General features: G+C 37.8%; 1 protein-coding gene and 1 long non-coding RNA gene across 2 annotated transcripts in view; one reads left to right on the plus strand and one right to left on the minus strand.

The window, feature by feature from the left end:
• Window positions 1-22,523, plus strand: part of MOXD1 (monooxygenase DBH like 1) — a 91,909-nt gene extending 69,386 nt beyond the window's left edge. Inside the window, exons 8-12 of the mRNA XM_082731446.1 lie at window positions 775-966; window positions 2,130-2,189; window positions 7,719-7,861; window positions 19,408-19,576; window positions 20,023-22,523. Of these exons, the coding sequence (XP_082587572.1) occupies window positions 775-966; window positions 2,130-2,189; window positions 7,719-7,861; window positions 19,408-19,576; window positions 20,023-20,223 (765 nt within the window). The 3' untranslated portion in view covers window positions 20,224-22,523. The remainder of the gene's footprint in view (window positions 1-774; window positions 967-2,129; window positions 2,190-7,718; window positions 7,862-19,407; window positions 19,577-20,022) is intronic.
• Window positions 138-17,562, minus strand: LOC309865228. Its single transcript, XR_014311990.1, has 3 exons — window positions 17,433-17,562; window positions 4,871-4,979; window positions 138-939 (listed from the first exon to the last, which is right to left on the minus strand). It is a non-coding gene; the product is annotated as an uncharacterized lncRNA (long non-coding RNA).
• Window positions 22,524-25,825: the final 3,302 nt, after the last annotated feature.

Below are 25,825 nucleotides of genomic sequence, written 5' to 3' on the forward strand. Positions count from 1 at the left end.
TTTTTCATTTCTCAATTGCACCTTTTATCCAGATTTGTTTTTTCCATTATTCATTTTCAGTTTTTTTTTTTTCCTCTTTGCTTCACAGTTTCCTTCCTACTTAAACCAAAGAGCAGGAGTACTTAATATAAAAATGCATGCTTCGTCAGGAAAACCATGTAAAAGTATTTAATAATGGCTACTTTTGTTTACAGTTCTTTTTTCTTAAATGAACATGTTTTAGCTTAGATCATATTCTTTACAAATTATAAGCTATTATTGTATTATAGACATGAAGTGGAAGGATTATGCCCTTTGAGTTATTTACACCATGATTCAAATTGCCATGACATCGTGTACTAGCCGTGGGACCAAGGGCAATTCCTATAATTCTACTCTTCCACCTGGTTTTCTTATCTCGGAAAGTAGGAATCATTTTTCCTTTTAAGAGTTTCTATTTACAGGTTACTAACATGCTGGAATCTTTTTGTCAAGATGACTTTGATTGACTCTTTACCTCTGAAAAGAAAGATAACGTTTAGGGGTGATCTGATAGGTCCTCAGTAAGCATTAGTTCCCTTTCCTTTTTGACCGCAAATGTTACTTCACAAAGATAACACTGTTAGGAGTAAGTAATGAAAAATCCAAATTCAAAATGTTTGGCTGCTCAAGCATTCACTCAAATTGCTTTAGACTTTCTTCTCAGTTGTCCCTCCAAGTCTCTTTTATGGTGAACTGTCTGAACATGTGCTTGTTTGGGCTAATTGTGTCTTCCTCTGCGTGCCCCGCCTGTAGGCTCTGGAAGCCGAGAAGCCAAGCGGAATCCATGTGTTTGCTGTTCTTCTCCATGCTCACCTGGCTGGCAGGGGCATCAGGCTCCGTCATTTTCGCAAAGGGGAGGAAATGAGATTACTGGCTTATGATGATGATTTCGACTTCAATTTCCAGGAGTTTCAGTATCTAAGGGAAGAACAAACAATCTTACCAGTATGAATGTTTTGTTCTTTTTCACTGTATCTTAGAGAAGTCAAGGCATCTCTCTATCGCAATTTAGCAGGGTTTCTACCAGTAAAGTGAGTTGCTCATCGTACTCACATTCTTGAAGCCACCCACTGTGGGTGTTGCACAACCCAGATGGAATGTGTTTGATCTGATTTCCAAAATCAAAACTCACTTTTCTTACCATTCCCAGGGGCAACTCAAGTTGTTGATTTAAAAAGAGAAGAACAACTCGGGTTCTGAGTACCAAACAGTACTCTTTTCTTACTTGACTTTCCAGTAAACATTTGGGTTGCAATTCTGGAAATGCAAAAATAAGAGGGTTTTTTTTGTTGTTGTTGTTTTTGTTTTTCTTAAATACCATAGGAGAGTTTGGGGAAGTTTGATTTTGGGTAAAAATAAAGATAAGGTCATTCTTTCATTTGACACAGGTTTCAGACAGAGCTAATTATCCAGCTTGCAACAATCGTTGGGGTTATGGAAGGACAGTGTGGGAGGACAGTGTGTTGAGATACTGATCGTGGGCCTTTGGAGTAGTGGGCCAGGGAGATCCAATCTAGGGGCCAGCACCCAGCACAAGTTGCCTCTGGTCCATGAATAGCTTGTCCATCTTTCTGAGTGGTGAGCCATAAAAAAATTATTTGTTCAAAAGGTTAGAAAACATTGGAACAATAACTATTACTTTGCTTCACAAGTCTGTTGTGAGGAAATAAAGATGTGACTAAAGACCTTTAAAGAAAAGAATATAAATGAAGAGGGAATCATAATAACTAGTATCTATGACTAACATTTATGAAGTGTTTCATTTGCCCTAAGAACTAAATGCATTTTATGTCGTTTAATCTCTTTACAGCTGTGCAAAATAACAGCTATTTTACAAAATTATTGTTTAAATAAATAAATTATGCCCAGATAATTCTTTTTCTTACCTGAGGCCATACAGCTAGAATATGGTGGAGTCTGGCCTGAGAGAATCTTGTTGGTTTGCTTGTTTATTATACTGGCAGTCTTAGAATTCAGTAGATCAAGGTTCTCCTGGATCAAATTTCTTAATGAACTGACTCACATAGCAAATAAAACTATTGGCCTACAAATAGATAAATAAAACAGCCTAAAACCCAAATCTGAAAGCTTTTATTTTTATGTTTTAGGGAGATAATCTAATCACCGAGTGTCGTTACAACACAAAAGATAGAGCCCGGATGACTTGGGTAAGGAAATTTTTATTGTTACTAAAATCCATTTGCGGAGAAGGAGGAATAAACTTTGATTTTAGAAGAGAAAAAGCAAAAAGCATTCCCATTTGGAGACAAAATTCCTGAATGTCTTGAGCATGAAACATTGTAAGAGTGAAATGAGAGTTATTTTAGCATTTTATCAGATTAATGATTCTATGGCAATATTTGCACTATAGTTTATTGACCTTTTCATGAAAAGCTATCCTAGTCTTTTGGTTTTTCCTCAGCAAATTGTATTAAAGACCTGTGGTAGCAAATGACCATCTGCTTGAGTCCCGACTTAGAAGAATCAAGACTTCAAAAGGAAGAATGAATTGTATGACTTTAGGGCTTCTGACCCAAAAAGAAATTTGGTCCCAACAGATTTACTGAGGAATCCTGACGAACACTCAAGAAGTAGACCATTCATGCCTTACGTAGTCTCTCCCAGGAAGTACCTCCTACCAACTCATTTTATGAAGTTAGCATAATCTTAATATTAAAACTTGATAATGATAGTATTCAGGAGGTCAACAGCATGTACCTGATGGAAATACCTTTGAGGGAATATTGGCAAACCAAATTCTGTATTATATAAAAATGTAATGTTAGGAGGAATTCGGGTTTAGCTAAGGAATGTAAATTGGTTTAAGATAGAAAATATATTAATAATACTATTCTACATTAGGAGATTGAAGGAAAAAGACATATGATCATGTCAATAGGGGTAGGAAAAAGCCTTCATAAGATTTAAGACAGTCATAAAAAAAGAACATTTTACAAACCAGGAATAGGAGAGAATTTCCTTAACCAGATGAAGCTTAGCTATGAAAAATCTATAGCAAATATCAAACTACTTGAATATTAGAAGTGTTGGTTTAATATCAGGAGGAAGACAAAGATGTTTATTATCATCATTTCCATTCAACATTGTACTAGGAGAGGAAAAAAATAAGTCCTATGGATCAGAGAAGAAGAAGCAAAGAAGCAAAACACATTATTCAAAGATATTATAATTTTCTACATTAAAACCCCCTCAAAACTGATATCTAAAATTAACTATATATTTTTTTTTCTTAATTTATTTGTTTGACAGATATCACAAGCAGGCAGAGAGAGGGAGAAGCAGGCTCCCTGCTGAGCAGAGAGCCCGATGCGGGGCTTGATCCCAGTACCCTGGGATCATGATCTTAGCCGAAGTCAGAGGCTTAACCCACTGAGCCACCCAGGTGCCCCCAAATTAACTATATTTTGCTATATAAGAAACTATCTTAAGGAAATGCATTTTAAAACTCTAAATTCTATAGAAATAAAATCTAACATTAGATGTGTTTGATCTCCATGGGAAAAAAATTATAAATCCATATTTACAAAACTTTGTAGTAAACCTAAAGAAATGAAGAGATATTGTGTTCGTGAATAGAAGGTCTCCATAAGATAAAGATAATCCTTCTATTCAAATTGGCCTATTAATTTGATATATTTTCAGTAAAAAAATTCAGAGAGATTTTATGATTTGAGATTCCCATATCCTAACTAAGAAATCCTTGCCTAGCCATAGCTGTGAAAATTTTCTCTAATTTTTTTTTATATTTCTATAGGCATTTTTTTAAAAATTTTATTTATTTATTTGACAGAGAGAGATCACAAGTAGGCAGAGAGGCAGGCAGAGAGAGAGGAGGAAGCAGGCTCCCTGCAGAGCAGAGAGCCGGATGTGGGGCTCAATCCCAGGACCCTGAGATCATGACCTGAGCTGAAGGCAGAGGCTTAACCCACTGAGCCACCCAGGTGCCCCCATATTTCTAAAAATTTTCCAGTTTTAGCTTTTATATGGAGCAAGTAGATTCTGAAATCTACATAGAAGAGCAAAGGGTTAGTAACAGGCAAGACACTACTAGAAAATAAAAGATGGAGACAGTCTAATGGATGTGAAGGCTTATTTTAAAGCTATGATGATCAGTAGTGTCTTTGGGTCCAGAGTTAGAATAGTGGTACATAATAGGAATCCTGGAGACTGGTCTACAAACCTCTTATACGGAAACTTGGTTTAGAACAGACATAATATCCATTTAGGTGGGAAAGAATGGACTTTCCACTAAAGAATACTAGCACAACCGGGTATATAATACACAAACAAGCCAATTCCAGGTATTTAAATTAAATATTTAAATGTGAAAAACAAAATCTTAAAACTATTGGGAGAAAAATATATGAATATATTTTTATGCTGTTGGGAGTAGTTAAAAAACTTAAAGCATAAAAAGCACGAACTTTAAAAGATTGATGAGTTTAACTACTTGAAATCTTTTGGTTACCAAGACCCACTATTAAATAAGTGAAAAGACAAGTTTAAAACTGAAAAAAAAATGTATTTCATAGATTAATAAAACATTTGTATCCAGCATATAAAGAAAATTTCATAAATCAGTAATGTAAGACAAATAGATCATAGAAAAAAAAATACAGTAGATAGAAACCATTTCACAGAAATAAAGGCCCAAATAGATAATAAACATAGGAAAGGATGCTCAATCTCATTTGAAATCAGAATCGTGCACATATAAACCAGAATGAGATATTTTATACCCATCAGGTTGGCAATATATAAAATTGCAATTCCAATTTTCTAAAACTGGAGTCCTTGCACATAGCTAAATGTAAATTTATAAAACTACCATGGGGAAAAGCATGACATCATCCGGCAAAGCTCTAGATTCACAGACGCTCTCCCAGTTCCATTCCTCTGTGGATTTCACCTTAAGGTTCTTTTTGCAGGAAGTGTTCCTGGAGAGAAATATATAAAATATTTGTGGTGGCGTGTGACAACACAGGAACACAAAGCTGGAAACAGCCCAACTGTTTATAAAAAAAAAAAAACGACAAATTAATACAATATAATATGTCCATAGAATATATTTACACTATATATTTGTGAAAATTAGTGAGTGAAAGCCATGCATGTTAACATGAATGTATCAGAAGAATAAAAAGGACAAGTTAAGCAGACCCCAGGGGGTACCTAAAGTTGTAGAACGTACAAAATGTAAGTGGATGTAGGGATGCCTATGTATGTCAGTAAATAGAAAGTAAAGGGTTTGAAAGACAATAGAATGATTAATCAAGTGGTGAGATAATCCTCATCTTCAGTTAAAATGGGGAAGAGGAGAATTAAAAATGAGCACAGAGGGTGCAGTCAGTCCACAGGTGTTGGCTTTGTTTTGTGCCTTTTATGTGATTTTGTTTGCATGAATTATTTTACTACAGACATCATACGTTATTATTTTAGTGGATATTGTGGTGGCCTCTTCAAAGCCAGCACAGCTAAACTGAAAGTATCTGATGATAACTCATAACCGTGTCATTCACTGGGCATTGCCTTTGGTATCAGGAAATGGCCCACCTGAAGTCATGCTCCCCAGAGTGGGGCAGTCAGCAGTAGTGACTGGTTCATGGGAGGATGCAAATGCCGGGCTCCCTTCCTACAATTTAGTACCACTCTGAATAGTCATCCCAGCTGAAGGATAAATTAAATATGATTTTTAATGAAGCGTCACTTGTAACCTCATTTGTAGATTAGCTTCTCCCTTTGCCTAATCCTGTAAAACATGTGTTTTGCAATTTGTAAAATCATTGCATTTTAGCTACTGCATTAATTTAGAACTATGAACAATACTGCCAAGTTTTCCGCCTTCACTTTTTGAAGAGCAGATGATTTGCTGGATGCAGAATTCTTTTTTTTTTTTTTTTAAAGATTTTATTTATTTATCTGACAGAGAGAAATCACAAGTACACTGAGAGGCAGGCAGAGAGAGAGAGAGAAGGAAGCAGGCTCCCTGCTGAGCAGAGAGCCCGATGCGGGACTCGATCCCAGGACCCTGAGATCATGACCTGAGCCGAAGGCAGCGGCTTAACCCACTGAGCCACCCAGGCGCCCCTGGATGCAGATTCTTGATTAATTTACTTTTCCCTGCAGCCCATGAATCTGTAATCCCAATATCTCTTTTTTACTTCCATCACTTATGATGAAATGTCGGCTGCCATTCATATCATTGGTCCCCTACATGTGATGTGTCATTTTTTTCTTGTTGCTTTCAAGATTTTCTCTTTGTCTTTGGCTTTCAGCTATATGACTATGATGTGTCTAGGAATGGCTCTCTTCAAATTTATCTTTGGTATTTGTTGAGCTTCTTGGGTCTGTAAATGTTTTTCACTAAATTTGCAAAGATTTCAGCCATTATTTTTTCAAGTATTTTTTTCCTACCCTTTTCTCTCTTCCTTCTCCTTCTGGAAATCTAATTACATATCTGTTGGAACATTTAATATCGTATTTTGAAGTATTTTCTGGAATTTTTTCACTTTTTTTAGTGTTTTGTTTTATTTTAATTTTCTTTCTCTGTTCTTTGGATTGGAAAATTTCTATTGTTCTATCTTTAAGGTCACTGATTCTTCTGCCATCTCAAATCTGTTGTTAAACTCATCCTGAGAATTTTTTATTCAATGATGGTAATGTCTAACCTTAGAATTTCTATTTTCTTTGTTCTTATGTTTTCCTTTCTCTGGTGTCATTCTCTATTTGTTTACTCATTTTTGATGTCTTTGCCTTCAATTACTTGAGCATCTTTAACTTTTTAAACATATTTTTACCTGTTTTTAAATTTTTGCTAAATGCAGCATCTGTAGCTTCTCACAATCAGTTTCTGCTGTAACTTTATTATTTTCAGAGTACAGATCATAGTTTCCTATTTCTTTTTATGTGTAATGACTTTTGGTTGAAAATTCAACCCTGTAACATGTAATAGTTCTAGATTGTGTTCTCCTGAGGAGCTTTAATCTTTTTACTTTTAATATCTAATTTATCACCTTAATTCAAAATTTGAAATCTATCTTCTCTGTGGTATGTGTCTTCTTATGTTTATACATGACAACAAGATTATAGAAAATTCAGTGCAGCCAAGGAAAGATTCCATTGACCTGACTGATTGGTATCATATTAACCAAACATCCCCATAATCCTTTCAAATGTTCACTGTGGCGAATAGTTTTCATCAAATGAACAAAACTTGAAAGAGATTATTAGGTTGTTTAAAAAAGGAAACTTTTAAAGAAATGGACATCATTTTATTAATTTTTCAATGTGTCTCTACCTCTTTAAAAATCAAATTGTCGGGACGCCTGGGTGGCTCAGTTGGTTAAGCAGCTGCCTTCGGCTCAGGTCATGATCCCAGCGTCCTGGGATCGAGTCCCACATCGGGCTCCTTGCTCCGCAGGGAGCCTGCTTCTCCCTCTGACTCTGCCTTCCACTCTGTCTGCCTGTGCTCGCTCTCGCTCGCTCTCTCTCTGACAAATAAATAAATAAAATCTTTAAAAAAAAAATCAAATTGTCACTCAGATTATTATTGCTCAGTTTCAGACTTATTACATTTCAATATTGAAGGGAATTGTATGACATTGGTGGCTTGTGTGCTCTAAGTGTCAGAGTTGGTGGAACATACACTTTTCTAAATAAAATATCTCCATTTTCAGGGAGGATTAAGCACCAGGAATGAAATGTGTCTCTCATACCTTCTTTATTACCCAAGAATTAATCTTACTCGGTGTGCAAGTATTCCAGACATTATGGAACAACTTCAGTTCATTGGTGTTAAGGAGATCTATAGGCCAGTCACGTAAGTACCAAATGGATTTCATAGTGGGGTAGTATACCTCAGAGAAGGATGGGATTCATTTTCATACTGGATTTATCACCACGTTATGGAATTCTTTTAAGTCTTATTCTCTTGGCTTATTTTTAGCTGGGGTGAGAGGTTAGCTTCTTGCTTGGTATGTCCAGGGTCCCTGAGACTCCCACCAGGTTCGGTGATTTTTCTAAGAGGACCTAAAGGAGTCGGGCTATTATTGTATTCATGGCTAATATTTATTACAGAGAAAGAATACAAAGCAAAATTAACAAAAGGAAAAGGCACATGGACTAAGTCTAGAGAAAACACAAAGCAAGTGTCTAAGAGACCTCTTTTGAGGAGTCACATGGAATGTACTTAATGCTACTAGCATCGAAGGATGACAACATGCATGAAGGGTTGTTAATGAGAGATACTCATTAGAGACTCAGTTCCCAGAGTTTTTATTGAGGGCTGGTTACATAGGTGTCCTCTGCCTAGTACTAAAATCTAGACTCCTAGAAGGAAAGCAGATGTTAAACACACATTGCATTATTTGTACAAATAGTCAAGGCACAATAAGTCACTCTTCATTTAGAGAAAGTTTTATATCAGAATAAGAAATTGTTTACTCCTTAGGTTTGCTGACGCCAGCCAAAGGCCAGCCTTCCAAATAGGCATTTCTAAGGAAGGAATTCTCAGGCCTGCCATGTTCACTCACTCTGCACAATCGCACATCATAGAAACTACTTAAGATAAAATAATAAACAAGATCTATATTATTTCTGCCCTCTTGGAATTATATTCTGGAGTGGGAGAGGGGTAATAAACAGTATACATATAAAATTTCAGGTATTAGTAAATGTTATGAAAATAATTGCAACAGTGAAGAAAGTGTGTAGCTGTCGTCAGTTGGGTGGTAAACTCTTCTCTGGGAAGGTGTCTTGGTCTGTCCAGGCTGCTGTCACATAATACCACAGACAGAGTAACTGATAAACAACAGAAATTTATTGCTCAGAGTTCTGGAGGCTGGAAAGTCCCAGATCAAGGCGCCAGCAGATTCAGCATCTGGTGAGGACTCACTTGCTCACAGATGGCCATTTTCTAACTGTAACCTCATGGGGCAGAGTGGGGGAGGGAGCTTTCTCAAGCTGCTTTTATGAGAATGCTAATCCCATGAGGGGATAAGACCCTAGCTCCTAATACCATCACTGGAGTGTTAAGATTTCAACATATGAATATGGGGCACAAACATTCGATCCATGGCAGGAGGTGATATTTGAGTAGAGACCTAAGTGATGAGGAGCCAGCCATGGAAAGATACAAGGTATACTCTTTCCAAAAAGCCAATATAATGACCTCAGGGTGGGTATGAAGGTAGCATGTTCAAAGAACAGCAAGAAGGTGAGTTGGCTGGAACAGAGTGAAATATGGTAGAGAGTTAAGTGAGGAGGTCGGACAGCAGGAGGGATGTTATAGGCGACATAAAGGTCACATGGGAGTTTATAAGTGACATAAAGACTTTGGGTCCTAAGAGCAAAGAAGCCATTGTAGGATAGAAACAAGGTTGATTTGCCTACTGAATTCAAAAGGATTCTAGGAGGACCAGACTGGGAAAATAAATACCAACCAGGAGACTGTTGTGATGGCGAGGTTGAATTGTGTTGTGTTGTGAGGCGAATGCGCCTGGGACCAAGGGGGTGGCAGTCGAGGAATGAGAAACAGTTACAAGTAGGTTACCTTCTGGGGCGCCTGGGTGGCTCACTGGGTTAAAGCCTCTGCCTTCGGCTCAGGTCATGATCCCAGAGTCCTGGGATCGAGTCCTACATCGGGTTCTCTGCTCAGCAGGGAGCCTGCTTCCTCCTCTCTCTCCCTGCCTATCTCTCTGACTAGTTGGAATCTCTATCAAATAAATAAATAAAATATTAAAAAAAAAAAAGAAGGTTACCTTCTCCTGGTGGCACACGATGGACTCGTTGGTTGATGGCTTCTCAAAGAGAGGTGATAAGAGAAAGAAAAGAGGAAAGAGAAAATAGTGATGTATGTGCTGTGGGGAACATATTTGAAGAAGAAATGGAAGGTTCTGCTTTGGATATATTAAAGGTCAATGTAGAAAAAAGGGATTTTATTCATTCTTAGCAATACCACAAAGAAGAATTAGGGTGGCTGGTGGAAATTTTGGAGCATAGATTTTGTTTTAATATAAGGAAGAGTTTTCTAATGAAAGAGACTGATATAATTAGGTGAAAGGTACACATAGATTTTCAAGGGGATATGTTTAAGGAGAGGATTAAAAACACATCCTGAGAATGTGGTCAAATGCATTCACTGAAGTAGCATGTAATTATGATCTACTTTTTATTCCAAATTATTATAGAGATTGTAAATGATGAACTAAGAGCTCTCATCTTTTTAAATTACTATCTGTAAATATGTTCTAGTAAGTTCCTCCTCAGACAACCCAATGACAACCAGAACAGGAGTCTGTATCTACTAAAATTCAAATGAAAAAATGCTTATGTAAATTCGGTTGTAGTTCATGTAGTTCCATGATGGGAAGAGACATGCGTACTGAGTGCTTTGGGCAGGGAGGTGTGGGACCTGTGGGTGGACAGGGTCCTGGAGGAATGGGGCCTGGGACTCCAGCAGGATATGGTAGAGGGAGAGAAGAGTATGAAGGCCCAAACAAAAAGCCCCGATTTTAGATGTGATACCGAGGTTTTCATTTCAGTTTGTTTTTGTCTTTTCTTGTTTAGATACCAATCTTTTAAATTCTTGCATTTTAGTAAGAAAGCTACCTTTTTATGGATGTTACCAGTTTATTGACCTAATATTTGTAAATTGTCTGTTTGGGCAGGTAAAATTATGTAATGCAGTGTTTCGAACGGGAATTTTTTTCTTTTTATTTCCTTTTTCTTTTAACTATATAATGTCCCTCAAGTTAGGGCAGTATACCTTGTGCCACTAAATTTCCAAAGTGTACCAATTTTTTTTTTTTTTTTTACTGTGCTTCAAATAAATAGAAAAAATTGTTATATATATTAAAAAAAGGGCGCCTGGGTGGCTCTATGTATAATTTTAATTAACTTGTTTTCACACAATTCCAGTTGGTAGAGTAGGACTTGCAATCCTAATTTTGTAGAAGAGGAAATGGAAACTGAGGGATTTAAAGACTATTCCATGTCAGAAGGTGTATAATCAATGTAGGAGATAATGTTTGTTGTGTCTCTGATAGAGAGGGAGATATATAGCTGCCTTTTTATTCAAAATAATTACATAGGCAAAAAAATAAAATGGTAATAACTACCAAAACAGTATATAAAATGTCATTCTAAAAACACTAGGCTCCGGAGTCCCAGGATCGAGTCCCGCATCGGGCTCCCAGCCCCATGGGGAGTCTGCTTCTCCCTCTGACTTTCTCCCGCTCACGCTCTCTCTCACTCTCTCAAATAAATAAACAAAATATTTAAAAAAAACAAACAAAAAAAAACACACTAGGATCTAGTCTTGTTTTTATTTTTATTTTTTTTTCAAAGATTTCATTTATTTATTTGAGAGAGAGCACAAGCAGGGGGCAGGGGCCAAGGGAGAGGGAGAATCAGACTCCCCGCTGAGCAGGCACCCCCCCCCCAACTCGTGGCTCCATCCCAGGACCCCAAGATCATAACCTGAGCTGAAAGCAGATGCTTAACCCACTGCGCCACACAGGTGTCCCTATAGTCTTATTTTGAAAATATCAATATCGTTCCTAATAAGACTTAGTAGATTTTTGCCCCTTTAGAATTTTTTTTTTTAATATATTGACTAGAAACTTTTCCCTTTAAAGGGTTAATCTGAGAGTACTTTAAATGGACATTCAAAGCTCTTTGTTTCATAAGCTGATGATTCAAAATGCATTCTAGGGGCCAATTATTTTCTTTTGTGTTCAACCTGTGTAAGTCCTCTGAAAATGCTCCAGTCCCAAGTTCTAAGGAGCTCTGCTAGAGTCCGCACCTTTGGTCTCACCCAGGAAATACTGAAGTTGGGTTTTAAGAATTGCTTCCCAGAACTAGGCCAGTTTTGAGACATCATTGCCCACATAAAACCACTTAACTACATGGTTGAAATTTATTTATTCTTCAAAAGTACGAGTGAAAAGGAGCCTCTGTTGTAAAGTTCATGTTTAGGCTTTATTTATTTTTATTCTGAAGATTTATTTATTTATTTATTTATTTATTTATTTATTTATTTGACAGACCGAGATCACAAGTAGGCAGAGAGGCAGGCAGAGAGAGAGGAGGAAGCAGGCTCCCTGCTGAGCAAAGAGCCCCATGTGGGGCTTGATCCCAGGACCCTGAGATCACGACCCAAGCCAAAGGCAGAGGCTTTAACCCACTGAGCCACCCAAGTGCCCTCATGTTTAGGCTTTAAATCAGACTTAAAGTGAGTTCATCACACTGGCATAGATGCTATTAAAAGCCAGACCAACAAGGCACTGGCTAAAAGACCAGAAAGAGAAATGGCTTGGGTGATTTTTTTTTTTTTTTTCTGTTTTACTGAAAAGAATATTGTGAATTTGGTTTCAGGAGACCATATTCGAGGGAGTATCCTATAATGTATAACCCCTACTACCCTATTCCATGCCTTTCATGTAATGATTAGTTAGGTGCACTGTCTTGTTTTAAACATCCTTTAACAATCCTAGGATTAGAGGAAGAGCTGGTAGAAAAGTAGAGATAACTACATCCTGTCTCAGATCTGTCTGTTGAAGGGGTTGTGATTTCCCTCTGCCTCCTACAGATCTGGCAGGGCTTAAGGAAAAGCGGAAAGACTCCTAAAAGATCAGAAAACAGACTAGATCACATGTTTAGATAAATTCTGTATTCTCTGCCACACCACACAATGACCCTTTCTCCATACCTCCAAAGAGGCTTATGTGATGGAAAGCTGGATGTCATTTGTTCGATTTCTAGAAAAGAATCAAGGGACCTGTGTGTAATTTTTCTTTGTAAGAAAAATTCCTTCATGTTTATAGTGTGTAAAAATCTTTCACTCTTGTTGTAAGGGCTTTAAGGAAGGCAGGAAGAAAAAAAAAAGTTTGAAAAAGAAGGCACAAGCAATCACCTCAAATTCTGTTAGAAATAAACAGTGCTGGGGTGTCTGGGTGTCTGGGTGTCTGGCTCAGTGGGTTAAGCCTCTGCCTTCGGCTCAGGTCATGATCTCAGGGTCCTGGGATTGAGCCCCACATCCGGCTCTCTGCTCTGCAGGGAGCCTGCTTCCTCCTCTCTCTCTGCCTGCCTCTCTGCCTACTTGTGATCTCTCTCTGTCAAATAAATAAATAATTTTTTTTTTAAAGAAATAAACAGTGCTAACATTAATTGAATGTTATTACAGAGATCTTTCTGTGGTGGTGTTGCTATAAAGATGAGTAAATGCTGTTATAAAGACTATAATTGTACTGATTCAAATAACACATTAAATCATAATTTTGTTTAATTTATATAAAAACATGGGGCTCCTGGGTGGCTCAGTCGGTTAAGCATCTGCCTTTGGCTTAGGTCAGGATCCCGGGGTCCTGGGATCAAGCTCCACATCGGGCTCCCTGCTCAGGGGAGAGCCTGCTTCTTCCTCTCCCTCTGCTGCGCCCCCTGTTTGTGCTGGCTGGCTTTCTCTGTCAAATAAACAAATACATGAATCTTTTAAAAATGTATATAAAAATATGAAGCTAAAAATGAACAGTTGTTGAATTTCAGATAAACATGGTTGCTTCTATTGTTTTTAACCATAAGAAGTAGTATTTTATAAAAAGATCTCAATGTTGAGAGTAGAGATTGTAGAAGGCATTAAAATACTGCACACATTTGTTTCACTACAGATTTTGACTTCAAATCATGAAGGATGAGGACATTCATACTTTCACATTTCTCCCCCACATCCTTTTTCCATACCATACCTCCAAACATTTATCACTTAGATTATAATTTTTGTATTTTCAAGTTTTTTAATTCTCCCCTTTATTTCTCAAACCAAATTCCCACAATATTTAATGCACCTTTTAGACTTTAATAGATTCAGTGGTAATCCTTAATCTTATAGGATTTCTACATTTCTGAGCTCTTTCATTTTATTCATCAGAATGTTATTTCCAAGTTGGTTCATCAAGAGGGGTTTCCAAGGGTTTCCAAGTTGGCTCAGTTGTTAAGCATCTGCCTTCAGCACAGGTCATGATCCCAGAGTCCTGGGATGGCCCCACACGGGGCTCTCTGCTCAGCAGGAAGCCTGCTTCTCCCTCTCCCACTCCCTCTGCTTGTGTTCCCTCTCTCTGTGTGTCTCTATTAAATAATTAATAAAAATCTTTAAAAAAAAAAAATAAGGATTTCCAAGTGTTTTATGCCTTGTGTTTGTTTTTTGTTCGTTTGTTTTTTGTTTGTTGTTTTTATATTTGTGAATTTCTGCATTTATATCTGGACAGCATTTAGCTGTATATAACATTCTGGGGCCCTACCACTTTTTCCCCCTTGGGAGCTCTCTTTGGATGAATGGTAGTATTCTTCATCTACCTGTAGAATTTATAAGTTAAACTGAACATATTTTAGTGTTCAACATCTGCATTAAATTTTTCTGAAACACAGGGTGCTCTTTCATTACATATATATATATTTTTTTTTTTTCAATTCAGGGAAAAAATTTTCTTATATTATATCTACAAAGTATTTTCTAATCTATTTGGAATTTTTCACAAGTGTTTTCTCATAATTTTGGGGGAGGGTTCTTCTGCTTCTTGCTTTTTTCTAATTTATTTGGTGCTAAATTTGTTTTAGCCTAAATTTATTTCCATTGCTCTGCTATTTCCCTTTTCATCTCATTCTGTTGTTTAAAATTTTTGTATGTGAGCTCTTGTTTAATTAAATGCATGCTCTTATTAAATAAACTTAGTACATGAAACACTTATGGAATTCTCTCTGGTATAACTGGTTTATATTTTCTTCTAGAGTCAGCCTTTTCTGTCTCTTTTCATGAAACATGATATAATTTCTTCTTTCTCTATGTTTGCAGGCTTATGATGTCATTTCTTGCTTATGCTGAGCTAATTCTGTCAAAAACGGCTCTTTGATCTGATAAAATATGGGTGAATTCTTGTCTACCTTCTGAGCAAATCTGACAGTAGCCCTCTGTGCACACCACAGTTTGAGGTTTGGCTGACAGATTTTATGTACACACTTTACCATATTTTGGGGTAAAGGGCTGTGGGGATAGGGCATATAGAGGTAGGACTATATACTCTGGGATTACAGAGGATGGGTTATTCCTTTCTCAGATATTCTTAAGAAAATCTACTGAAGAAGTTCTCTTTCTTTTAAGATTTTTTTTTTAAGGATTTATTTATTTTAGAGAGAGAGAGTGGGCAGGGGAAGTAGCAGTGGGAGAGGGAGAGAGAGTCTTAAGCAGACTCTGTACTGAATACAGAGCCTGATTCAGGGCTTGATTTCACGACCCTGAGATTGTGACTTGAACTGAAACCAAGAGTCAGACCTCGACCTAGGGTGGCACCCAGGTGCCCCTTTAAAGATTTTATTTTTAAGTACTTTCTACCTGGGGCTCAACCTTTAAGTACTCAAACTGGGGCTCAGACTCAACCCAAAGATGAAGAATCATGTTCCACCAACCGAGCCAACCAGATATTCCCTGCCTCCCCCTTGCCCCTGAGGGAGTTTTCTAATTGGTTGGGACCAAGTCCCTTTCCAGAGGGGAATGTCCGAGGCTTTACATCATATGGTTAAACCTGTTGTGACCCAGAAGTTTCTCTTCCATCAGTGAGACAACTTTACTGGGGGCTTCCCAACATTCCTCTAGTCTTGGAGTGTCGAAAGGATTAGGAGTTATACCTTGTTAGGTCAGATTTCCTGCCTTGCTTCTTCAACAATTAGATTTATAAAGTGTATGACATGATACTGTCTTTTTTTCCCCCCCCCATTGGCTCGTTGGTATGTTTTTATTTCTGTTTTACTATTTTTTTTTTTTTAAGTCAAATCTTTAAGGTAGAACTTACCTATGACAAAATGCACTCACTCTCAGATGCGTATACCTACTTACCCCCACCACGGACAAGATACAGAACATTTTCATCACCCCCACAAGTTCCCTTCTGCTATCTGGAGACAATCCCTCCTCCTACACAAAGCCCCGGGAAGCTGCCAATCCACTTTCTAGCACTACATTAGTCCTATCTTTTCTAGGTTTTATAAAAATGGGATCCTACAGTATGTACTCTTTTGTGCCTGGCTTCTTTGATTCAGAATGTTTTTAAGATTCATCTCTGCTGGTGTATCAGCTGTCCACTCTTTTATATTGTTGAGTCGTATTCCCCTGTGTTCATCTCTTCCTCCATTAATCACTAGTTGAAAGACATTTGGATTGTGTCCAGTCTCTGGCGATCATGAAGGAAGCTGCTATGAACAGTGTATTCGTTTCTGTACAGACATATTTTCCATTTTCTGGGCTAGCATGGACTGCTGGAATCACTGGGTTTTTTTTTTTACCTCATACGACTCTCAGAGTACTTTCCAAAATGATGCTTCTTTTTACATTCTTACCAGTAATGTATAAGAGCTCCTAAATTTTACTTAAGTGTATGGAGTAGTATCTTATTGTGGTTTTATTTTCCATTTCTCTTATGACTAACAATGTTGATTCTCTTTTCACATGCTTATTGGTCATTTATATATGTTCCTTTTTAGTTGCTCAAATTTTTGTCCATTGTTGGGTTACTCATCTTCTTATTATTGTGTTGTAAGAGTTCTTTATATTTTTAAAGAGTTCTTTATACTTCAGATATAAGCTGTTTGTCAGATATATTTTTACGACTCATTTCTCCTAGTCTGTGAAGATTTTCATTTCCATTTTTAACAGTATTTTTTTGAAACCCGTTTTATCATTTTCTACTTATTTTTAACTTTGGACATCTTGTATAGGAAGTCTTTGCCTACCCAAGGTTAGATTTTTTCCTGCCCCCACCAACCCAAGGTTTACAGTACCAAGGTTTACAGTTCCCATTGAATTACCCTGAAATGTTTGTTGAAAGTACTTGGATCATATACTATTTCTGGACTCTGAATTTTGTCTTGCTGATGTTCATGCTTAGCCTTACTCTAATGTCACACTCTGTTATCACAGTTTTATAGTAAATCTTGAAATAAGACCATGTAAATGCCAAAACTTTGCCATTTGTTTCTTTTCCCAAAATTATTTCAGGTAGTCTAAGTTTGTTTCAATTACCTATATATTCTTAAATGAACTTGTCAATTAGATTGAATTTACAAAGGGAAATTGCTCACCAATATTAAATCATGATGTTCATGAGTTTGTTTTTATCAACTATGGTGATACGTAAATAATACTTTCTTATTTATATTTGCATCTAGGTAGACATTTACACACTGCACAGATGTAAAGAAATGAAACTGTTTGAATTTCTAATCCATTCCCAATATTCCTAACCAACTCTGAGTCCCAATGAGAGCAGGACTTGCTACTTCAAGGTTACTTGTTTCTGGTTTAAAGCTTAGTGTTTAAAGGGAAAATGCACAGGGTAAATATTTACCTCTTTAGGATTTCTCTTTCCGTCTCTCCATTCCCTTTTCTCCAGGAGTAATCCGGAAATGTGGATAGGCTGGAAGGGGTAGGAGGTTTGTTGGTGTGATGTCATTAGAGACAGAGGTCTGGACAAAGTCAGCAGGAATGCAGAGGAGACAATAAGTATGAGTCTAGCTTCCATCTAAGAGAGGATCACCAGCCCCTGTCACCAGCCCTAGTCAGGCTGTTTCTGAACATGTGAATTTTTCTACATCCTTTTCCATACACTTAGAGTAAATTTACAAGTGTGTTTATATTACTTCTGCTATTTACGCTGTGAAATCTCAAAAAGAAAAGTACTAGTTTACTGATTTATTCAAGCAGCAAAACTTTTAAAAAGATTTCATCCATGTACAATACACTATTCACTCTCTCCAGCAAGGCTGTGGAAAACGCATTGAGGTGAAGTTCCCTTAGCGCTTTAGTACGGATTCTAGTGCCACCCTGTGGTGTTTCTGGGAGTTACAGGCTGGTGATTTCCTTCAGGGGTTTCTCATTGGTTATGAAACTGATTTTCTTTTTCTTTTTTAAAGATTTATTTGACAGAGAGAGATCACAAGTAGGCAGAGAGAGAGAGAGGGGACGAATCAGGATCCCTGCCGAGCAGAGAGCTGGATGCGGGGCTTAATCCCAGGACCCTGAGATCATGACCTTAGCGGAAAGCAGAGGCTTAACCCACTGAGCCACCCAGGCGCCCCCTGCTTTTCTTTTTTTAAAGATGTACACCTTATCTCTTTGAAAAGCACATTTTATTTTTAATCTTTGATTTTAAGACTTTTAAGAAAACCTACCTGTAGCTTTCCACGGATTTAAAAAGACACTGTAGGAGCACCTGGGTGGTTCAGTCTGTTAAGCCATGGATTCTTGGTTTCAGCTCAGGTCATGATCTTAGGGTGTTGGGATCGAGCCCTGCATTTGTCTCCCTACTCAGTTAAGAGCCTGCTTGTCCCTCTCCCCCTTCTTCTCTCCCTGCAACCTTGCTCACGTGCTCGCTCACTCTCAAATACATAAATATTTTTAAAAAAGAAAATTTGAAGATCAAATATGGTAAGTGTAAATTCTTCAAGGGGAGGTCAATCAATCGGTAATTCTTGGACCATTTTCTTGGGTTGTTATGGGTATCAAATACCTGCTGGTGACCCATGACAATCTCTGAGAAGATTCACGGACTAGTTCATGTAAATCTTTGTGGTTGGCCAACACTACCTAACAGTTTTCCTTTTTTCAGGAATCAATAACATAAAACTTACATTCATGAAAAATATCATTGGAGGAGTAGCTTTTCAAGCAGACTGTGTTATTCTTCTGTGATTTCTTCTTTCTTTCTTGGCCATTAATGTGTTTTTTGTTTTGTTTTGTTTTGTTTTGTTTTGTTTTGTTTTAAATAGCAAGTGGAAGCAAGAGTTTATCTTCAGCAGAGTTTTTTTTTTCTCAGTAAAATTTGAAAAATGCTGGTTCAGTTTCATATTTTTTTAAATTTATTATCACTTAGGCAAGTCAAAACACGGCAGCCCATAGGGGTCAGGCTTTTCAACTCTATGGAACTGAAATTTCCATGTCTTACAGTAACATCTCTTTATTAGACCATTAGCGTTAAATTCTGTGGAACGGAACACGTACAAGGCATATTGTTGTTAAGGAGAGCCAAAACAAATAAGCAAAGGATTGTGAGGCTGGGGGAAGCTTTCTGGGTCAAAATTATTTGTCTAGAGTAGTAACCATCTGCTACTAAAATAAGGAATTCCATTTTTTTCCAAGGACTCCTTACTCGGTTCCTGTATATCTTCTGGAATTGCTGATGAGTCAATCAATCCTTTGTATTAGGTTTTCTGGGTGTGTAAAATGCACAAGTATGAGGTCTATCTTAGAATGTTGAAAAGTAAGGGAGACATGTTTAATGCTTTTGTTCTGAATATGACTGATTGTGGTTATTTTAAATTCAGGACCTGGCCTTTCATCATCAAAAGCCCCAAGCAGTATAAAAACCTTTCTTTCATGGATGCAATGAATAAGTTTAAATGGGCTAAAAAGGAAGGTCTTTCCTTCAACAAGCTTGTCCTTAGCTTGCCGGTGAACGTGAGATGCTCCAAGACAGACAATGCAGAGTGGTCGGTAAGCCCTACTTTGTTTTCATCTTTGAAGAAACTAGACGTCACATTTTACCTAATCCTAAATCTAAGGAACAGACAAATATCCATAAATCCAGTGTTTCAGTTGTCTTTTGATATGTCTGATAATGTATATGTTCAGTTGCTGCTTGGGTTGACTGAGAAGTCCTGATTTTACCCTCTACAAAGAGGGAGATTGACTGATCAACTAAGGTCGGAATGAAGCAGGAATAGGATGGGATGAGAGCTTCAAAAAGCAAGAGAGCTGAGTTTGTATCTCTCCTTCCCAAAGGCTCTCTGCCCCTCCGTCCGCATCCCCAAGGCTCCGAGTCCCCTGATGGTTGACTCCTTGGGAGACCCACTCCCACCCACCGCTTCCACCCTGCCCAAGTCGGGGAGCTGAGCAAGACCTCTTCCGTCACTGGCATTGTCTACTGTTTGGTTTTTCAGATTCAAGGGATGACAGCGTTACCTCCCCACGTGGAAAGACCATATAAAGCAGAGCCGTTGGTGTGTGGAGCCTCTTCTTCCTCTTCCGTGCACAGAAATCGCTCTTTTGAGCTTCTCGTGGGCTTCATGGCACTCAGTAGCTTGCTGCACAGCACACGCTTATGGTCATCATTCTGTGCCTGGGGACGATGTTTCCTGTGATCCGAGCGTGTGGGTTAAAGACACTGTGGGCACGAAGAGAGAGTATGAGGCATGTGGAGAACTTCCGGTCACACACTCCCTTCCTCTCTGGGTCCATCCTTCCCCGTCTACCTGAGAGATGTTGACTGGGTTCTCTCCTTTTGCTCAGATGTGTCTGATCACATGTATCTGCTGCCAATAAAGCAAAACTAGACTGACTTAACACAACCTTTTTAACAATTTGGACAAAGTCAGGTGGAAGAGTTTTTTATTTCTTTCCATGTTTCATTTTATTTAAAGATTCATTATCGTTATTTTACTTTTTCTTTGGTGATTTGGCTTCCAGGTTCCTTTCTTAAAATGCTTTCATCTTAAAAATGTGAAAGAAAGTACGTGCTGTTCCACGTTTCGTCCTCTTTATTGTTCTTTGGGTGTGACTTCCCCAGTGTAACAATGGTCCTTTCTTTCCTTCAGTGTTAATCCAGCTCTGCCCTTTCTGTGAAAACCCGATGGACCCCTGACCTCAGTGGGTTTCACTGAAACCCATTCTAGCCTCTCGGTTTATCTGGGTCGACTAGTACTCCCGAACTACCCCAAACCCATCTTAAAATAATTTCTTTTTCCTTCCCCACCCAGCATTGGCAAGGTGAGTTTTTTTCTTGAGCTCTGTTACCCTCTAAAAAGAAAGAAGCTACGGGAAACACAGAAATGGTATATAATGGTTGTAGGCTGAGGAGAAAACATAGCTGGCTGCAGACCCTGTGCTGTGAGGGGTCCTTCATGAGGTTCCAGGTCAAACACCCAGTAATTCGAGCCAGGCTAGGAGGGTATGGGGTCCCTGTAGGACCTCGCTGACCACGTTGGGTGTCACGCGTGAGGCATCCTGGCTCAATCTGAGTCATAGTTGCTATGGTAGATTTATTTTTATATTAGTTAATAAACTAACTTTCCTTAGTAAAGTCATCGCCAATGGAAAATCGTGTCACTTTTTAGGTTCCCTTTGTGTAGTTCAGCCAAATCTCATTGTATGTCCTTTCCTCATTTCTTAAGCTAAGTCTGTTTGGATCATATTAATAAACTAAGTAAAATTAAATGTTTGTGTGGTATCTTGTATACTCCTTGAGGGAAGCAAGAGATTCCATACTGATGTGTCCAGTCAAATGGATTAAGAATGTTGCATTTTTGTATTCCATTTGTAAGCCCTTTCTCTCTTGCAAACAGTGTCTTCAATACAAACTATATCGTCTTTTAAATAAATACTGTATTTTGGAGGGTTTCCTTCATGGCTCTCAGAATTTATCCACCTAATGAAATGTGTGTAATATTTATGAGGTGTATTTCATGGTTAACTTTACTTGTTTTTATTTCATAACTGGTATATCAAATTCTATGATTTTCCATCTAAATATTTGTATAAGAAACACGATAATCCCAAACACTTCCCAGTTGAGACTTCATGTTTATTTTTACTTCAGACTGTCTGAATTTGAGATGTCAAAGTAAACCAATTTCCTTTGAAATTATAAAATAATATATTTGTTTTCATTGTTCTTTGTGAGGAGGATGAATATACAGGCTGGAAAGCGATATGGGGATTTTAGAAGTTTGCATTGGTGCATTCAGGGAATCTCCTTTTTCAGTTGATGTAACTAAGAATAAAGCTGACATTCTTCTTCTCTTAGGAATTCTTACAAATGTATAATTGTGAGGCATTGGCTCTATATTTGAAATTAGGATAGGTTATCTGTTGAAAATCCGGTAGGATTCTGATTATATTCTAAGTTTTCCCTTACAGTGAGTAGACCTTCCTGAAGAGTCCAGGCTTTCTCCTCTGCCCTTGGTCATGTTGCATGACCTGTTTCCTAGGCTAGCAGGATTGCCTGAGACCAAAGGCAGGACAGAGTCTCCATGTCTGATGGTCCCTGCTGTAATCCTTAATGCAGGAAGTGTAGCAAACACGTAGGTGATGACACCAATAATCATCAAAGCTGAGTGAGGTTCAGGGGTATCTTGGGTGATCACTCTCTCTGAAGGAGTCTCTGGCAGGATCAAGAGAGTCCTAGTGGTGTTAAGAGAGATGCAGTCCGCAGATGGAAACTTATTAAGACCTTTGAACTTCATCTTAATGGCTATGGAGGCCAACGACGAGTGGCAAACAGAAGAACATAAGGAAGCATGGTAATTGCATTGTACCTAGTTGTACTGTACAATTTGTTCATCCAAACTTATTGTTGGATACAGAAGCCATCTCCTGTTTTCTAGTATGATAAACATTGTTGTGATTATAAGTATTTCCTTACAATAAATTACTCTAAGTATAATTGCAGAATTAATAATTATCTTTTTCAAGAATTTTGAGTTAATAATTATAAATTGAATTTTGATGAATAGTTCCAGCTGTCTTCAACTTTCAGATGATTCCCAATTCTATGTATCTACTTATCCATCCATCCATCTAACAATATCTATCATCTATGTGTATAACCATCCATCCATCTATCTAACTCTATCTATCTATCTATCTATCATCCATCATCTATCTACAGAGAGAGAATGATAATTTAAATATGGCACTTTGAGGGCTCAGGGTGAAAGGTTTCTAAAAATTTACTCTTTTTAGGTTTGTAATTATTTCAGAATAAAAAGCTACAATTATGAATGAAATAATGAGGGATCCACCTATGGTACAATGACCCACGTGGTCTTTCTCCCCTAGGCAGTACCCACCATTTTGGAGAGGCATAAAGAGAACTTGGGTTGTGATTATTCTTCAGACGCCTCTGGGAGATTATTTCTCAGTTTGTCAGTTCTGACTAGAGATGGGCATATGCCCGGTTTGGAGGTCCAGAATGAAGAAAGGGCTTGAAGAACCCAGCGAGCGGAGAAGGATCCCTGTAACAAAAGAACAAGAGGACTTAGAGTTTGGAATCATTCAAACATATTATATATTACTTTTGTTCTTCCCTCGATTATAAACCTATTTATTTCATGCGTAGTTATGCCTATTCACTGAAAGGAATCTGGAAAATATGGTAACTTTGAAAGCGTAAGTAACAAAACCCATTAATCCTATTACCGAGAGAAGACCAATTTTAACCTTTTGGTGATAGGCTTCTAGTCTATACCTCTGAAAGGATATTTGTGTGGATCCCTACATTGATGTTAGCGAGCACTAGGTTCTACAACAAATACCAAATATGAGTGGTTTAACACAAAAACGTTTACTTCATGTTTATTAATAGTTCAATGTGTGTGATTCATTTGGTAACTGACTTTCCTTCTTAAGGTGATTCAGGTCCCCAAGATCCTGTGATTCCATCATCCCTAGATCATGGCCCCTTGCGCTCACCTTGCTGAGGAAGAGAGACCTGACCTAGAAGTGACATATATCATTTCTGGATTCACTCTGTCAATTAAAATTAGCTACAGGGCCTATTGGTGCAACGCTTACTGGGGTAGCTGCCTCCTAGTGACAACACTGTAGAAGAACCGTCTCTGCAGCCATAGAGACATTTTAGCAAACTTGACTTTTCACCTAGTTCAGTGATTCCAACAGTTCCAAGTTAGAAACAGTAGAACAACATAGGGGTGCTGACTATACATTTTTCAAATAGAGCACTAATCAGAGCAACTACTATTTATTTCATAAATTTTATTGAAAGCCTCTTTGGAGCCAGGCTCTGCACTGGAGTGTTGGCCTTAGAACTGCGAGCAAAAAACAGATATTATCTGTGCCATGATGGAGATTTAGACTTGTGAGGAAGCTCATCTCCTATCACCAACATTTCACTTTACAATGTGGAAGGAGGGGTGCCTGGATGGCTCAGTTGGTTAAAATCTCTGCCTTTGACCCAGGTTATGATCCCAGAGTCCTGGGATCGAGTCCCACATTGGGATTCCTGCTCGGTGAGGAGTCTACTTCTCCCTCCGCCTGCCGCTTCTCCTGGCTGTCTTTCTCTCTCTCTCTCTATGTGTGACAAATAAATAAATAAAATCTTTTAAAAAGTTAAATAAAACATAGAAGGATTCAGAATAAATGTCAGTCCTTCGAATTGAATAAATTAAGCTTTATGAAAAGCTTATTCATTCACTTTTTCCATAAATTTGTACCATGAATCCAGTTTGTATCCTAGTTTGATCATCTTAGCCCTACAGAATCTTGAGTGACAGTTGTATCCAAATCCAGCATGGTCAAACTGATACATCACGAGCAGAAAACAGATAATCGAATAGACTGATGGCAGCAACCCGTGCTTCCCCGGTCAGAGCTGTGTTCCATGGAAAATATGAAGAGTCATGGAAAATTTTTGCAAAGTTAAACAGGCTTACTACAGAACTTCTGAATCTTTAAATATATATATATATATTTATATATATATATATGCATCTGAAAGTCCAAAAGAAGTTTATGCTCTATGAAACATTTCCCAATGTACCGTGCAGTGGTGGAACAACATTCCCCAAGAAACGAGCTTTGGGGCACACAACTTTCCTGGCAGAGGATAGCCAGGTTTTCGTAACAAGTTTTACAGAAGATTCCAAACTGTTCATGGGCAACTGTAAAACACAGCCCGACAGACATAGGCCTTCCACTTATGTTCACTAGTCTCTTCATTCCTTCCTGTTCTGTTTTGCCAACAAACATATGCTACTTTAAAAAAAATCAGTCTAGAGGTAGTATAATAGAATTTTAAAAAGGAATTTAAAAGGGAATATTAAAAAAGAATATACTAAAATGAATTAAATGACATGAATTAGGTATTTGAGAAATGTTGACCAATAAGGCTGTATGTCTTTGGAAAGTTTAAGACCTCTGGACAGAGACTAATGGTGTGGAATTGACATAATACAAAAAAAAAAAAAAAAAAAAAAAATTGGGGGGAAGTGTGGGGAATAATCTACAAATGTAGGATGCAAGCCTGAACTGAACTACTTTCCTTCTTAATATTTTTAAGTAGCCCTATTAAATATTCATGAGCAAAATAATGCCATACATTTATCTAATGCTTTGGAATTTGTAAAGTGTTTTTACATATTTAGTGCTTAAAACTGCTCTTATAAGTGAATGCTTATATTCAGAAAAGCTAAGGAGACAGCATTTTATTCCCAATAATTGTGGAAGACCTGTTGCAATCACTTTACGAACTACATGTGTATGAACTAGATCCAAATGACTTGGACTTACTAAGCGTCTGTTTTCCCACTGACAAAGTGAGGATAATAATTTCTAGCCTTATGAAGTGCCTTGTGGACTAAAAGTGGCAATAAAGAGATAGCACCCAGCACACTGCACTGTCAATAGTACTTTTTCCCCTCTCTTTGAAGATCTCACACTGGGGTACACACTCTCTGATGATAAATACAGAATTTTCTCTCTCACCTTTCAGGCATAATCAACTAAAATTAGACTAACCGAACCATTTCTGCTGAGCAAATGATACACAATCAAATGAATGTTAGATCTGGGTGAATTTGACAATCAGTCCCTCAAAAAAATCTCTCTAATGACTGACTACCTAATATGTCTTCTGTTTCTGAAGAGGAGAAAAGCACCTTATTTTGCTTTTTTGTCTCTCCTCTCAGAAGCAATGACTTCTCAATAAAATGAATGCTAGTTCAGAGT

Source organism: Mustela nivalis (genome assembly GCF_964662115.1).
Source record: "Mustela nivalis genome assembly, chromosome: 5".
Lineage (NCBI taxonomy): Eukaryota > Metazoa > Chordata > Mammalia > Carnivora > Mustelidae > Mustela > Mustela nivalis.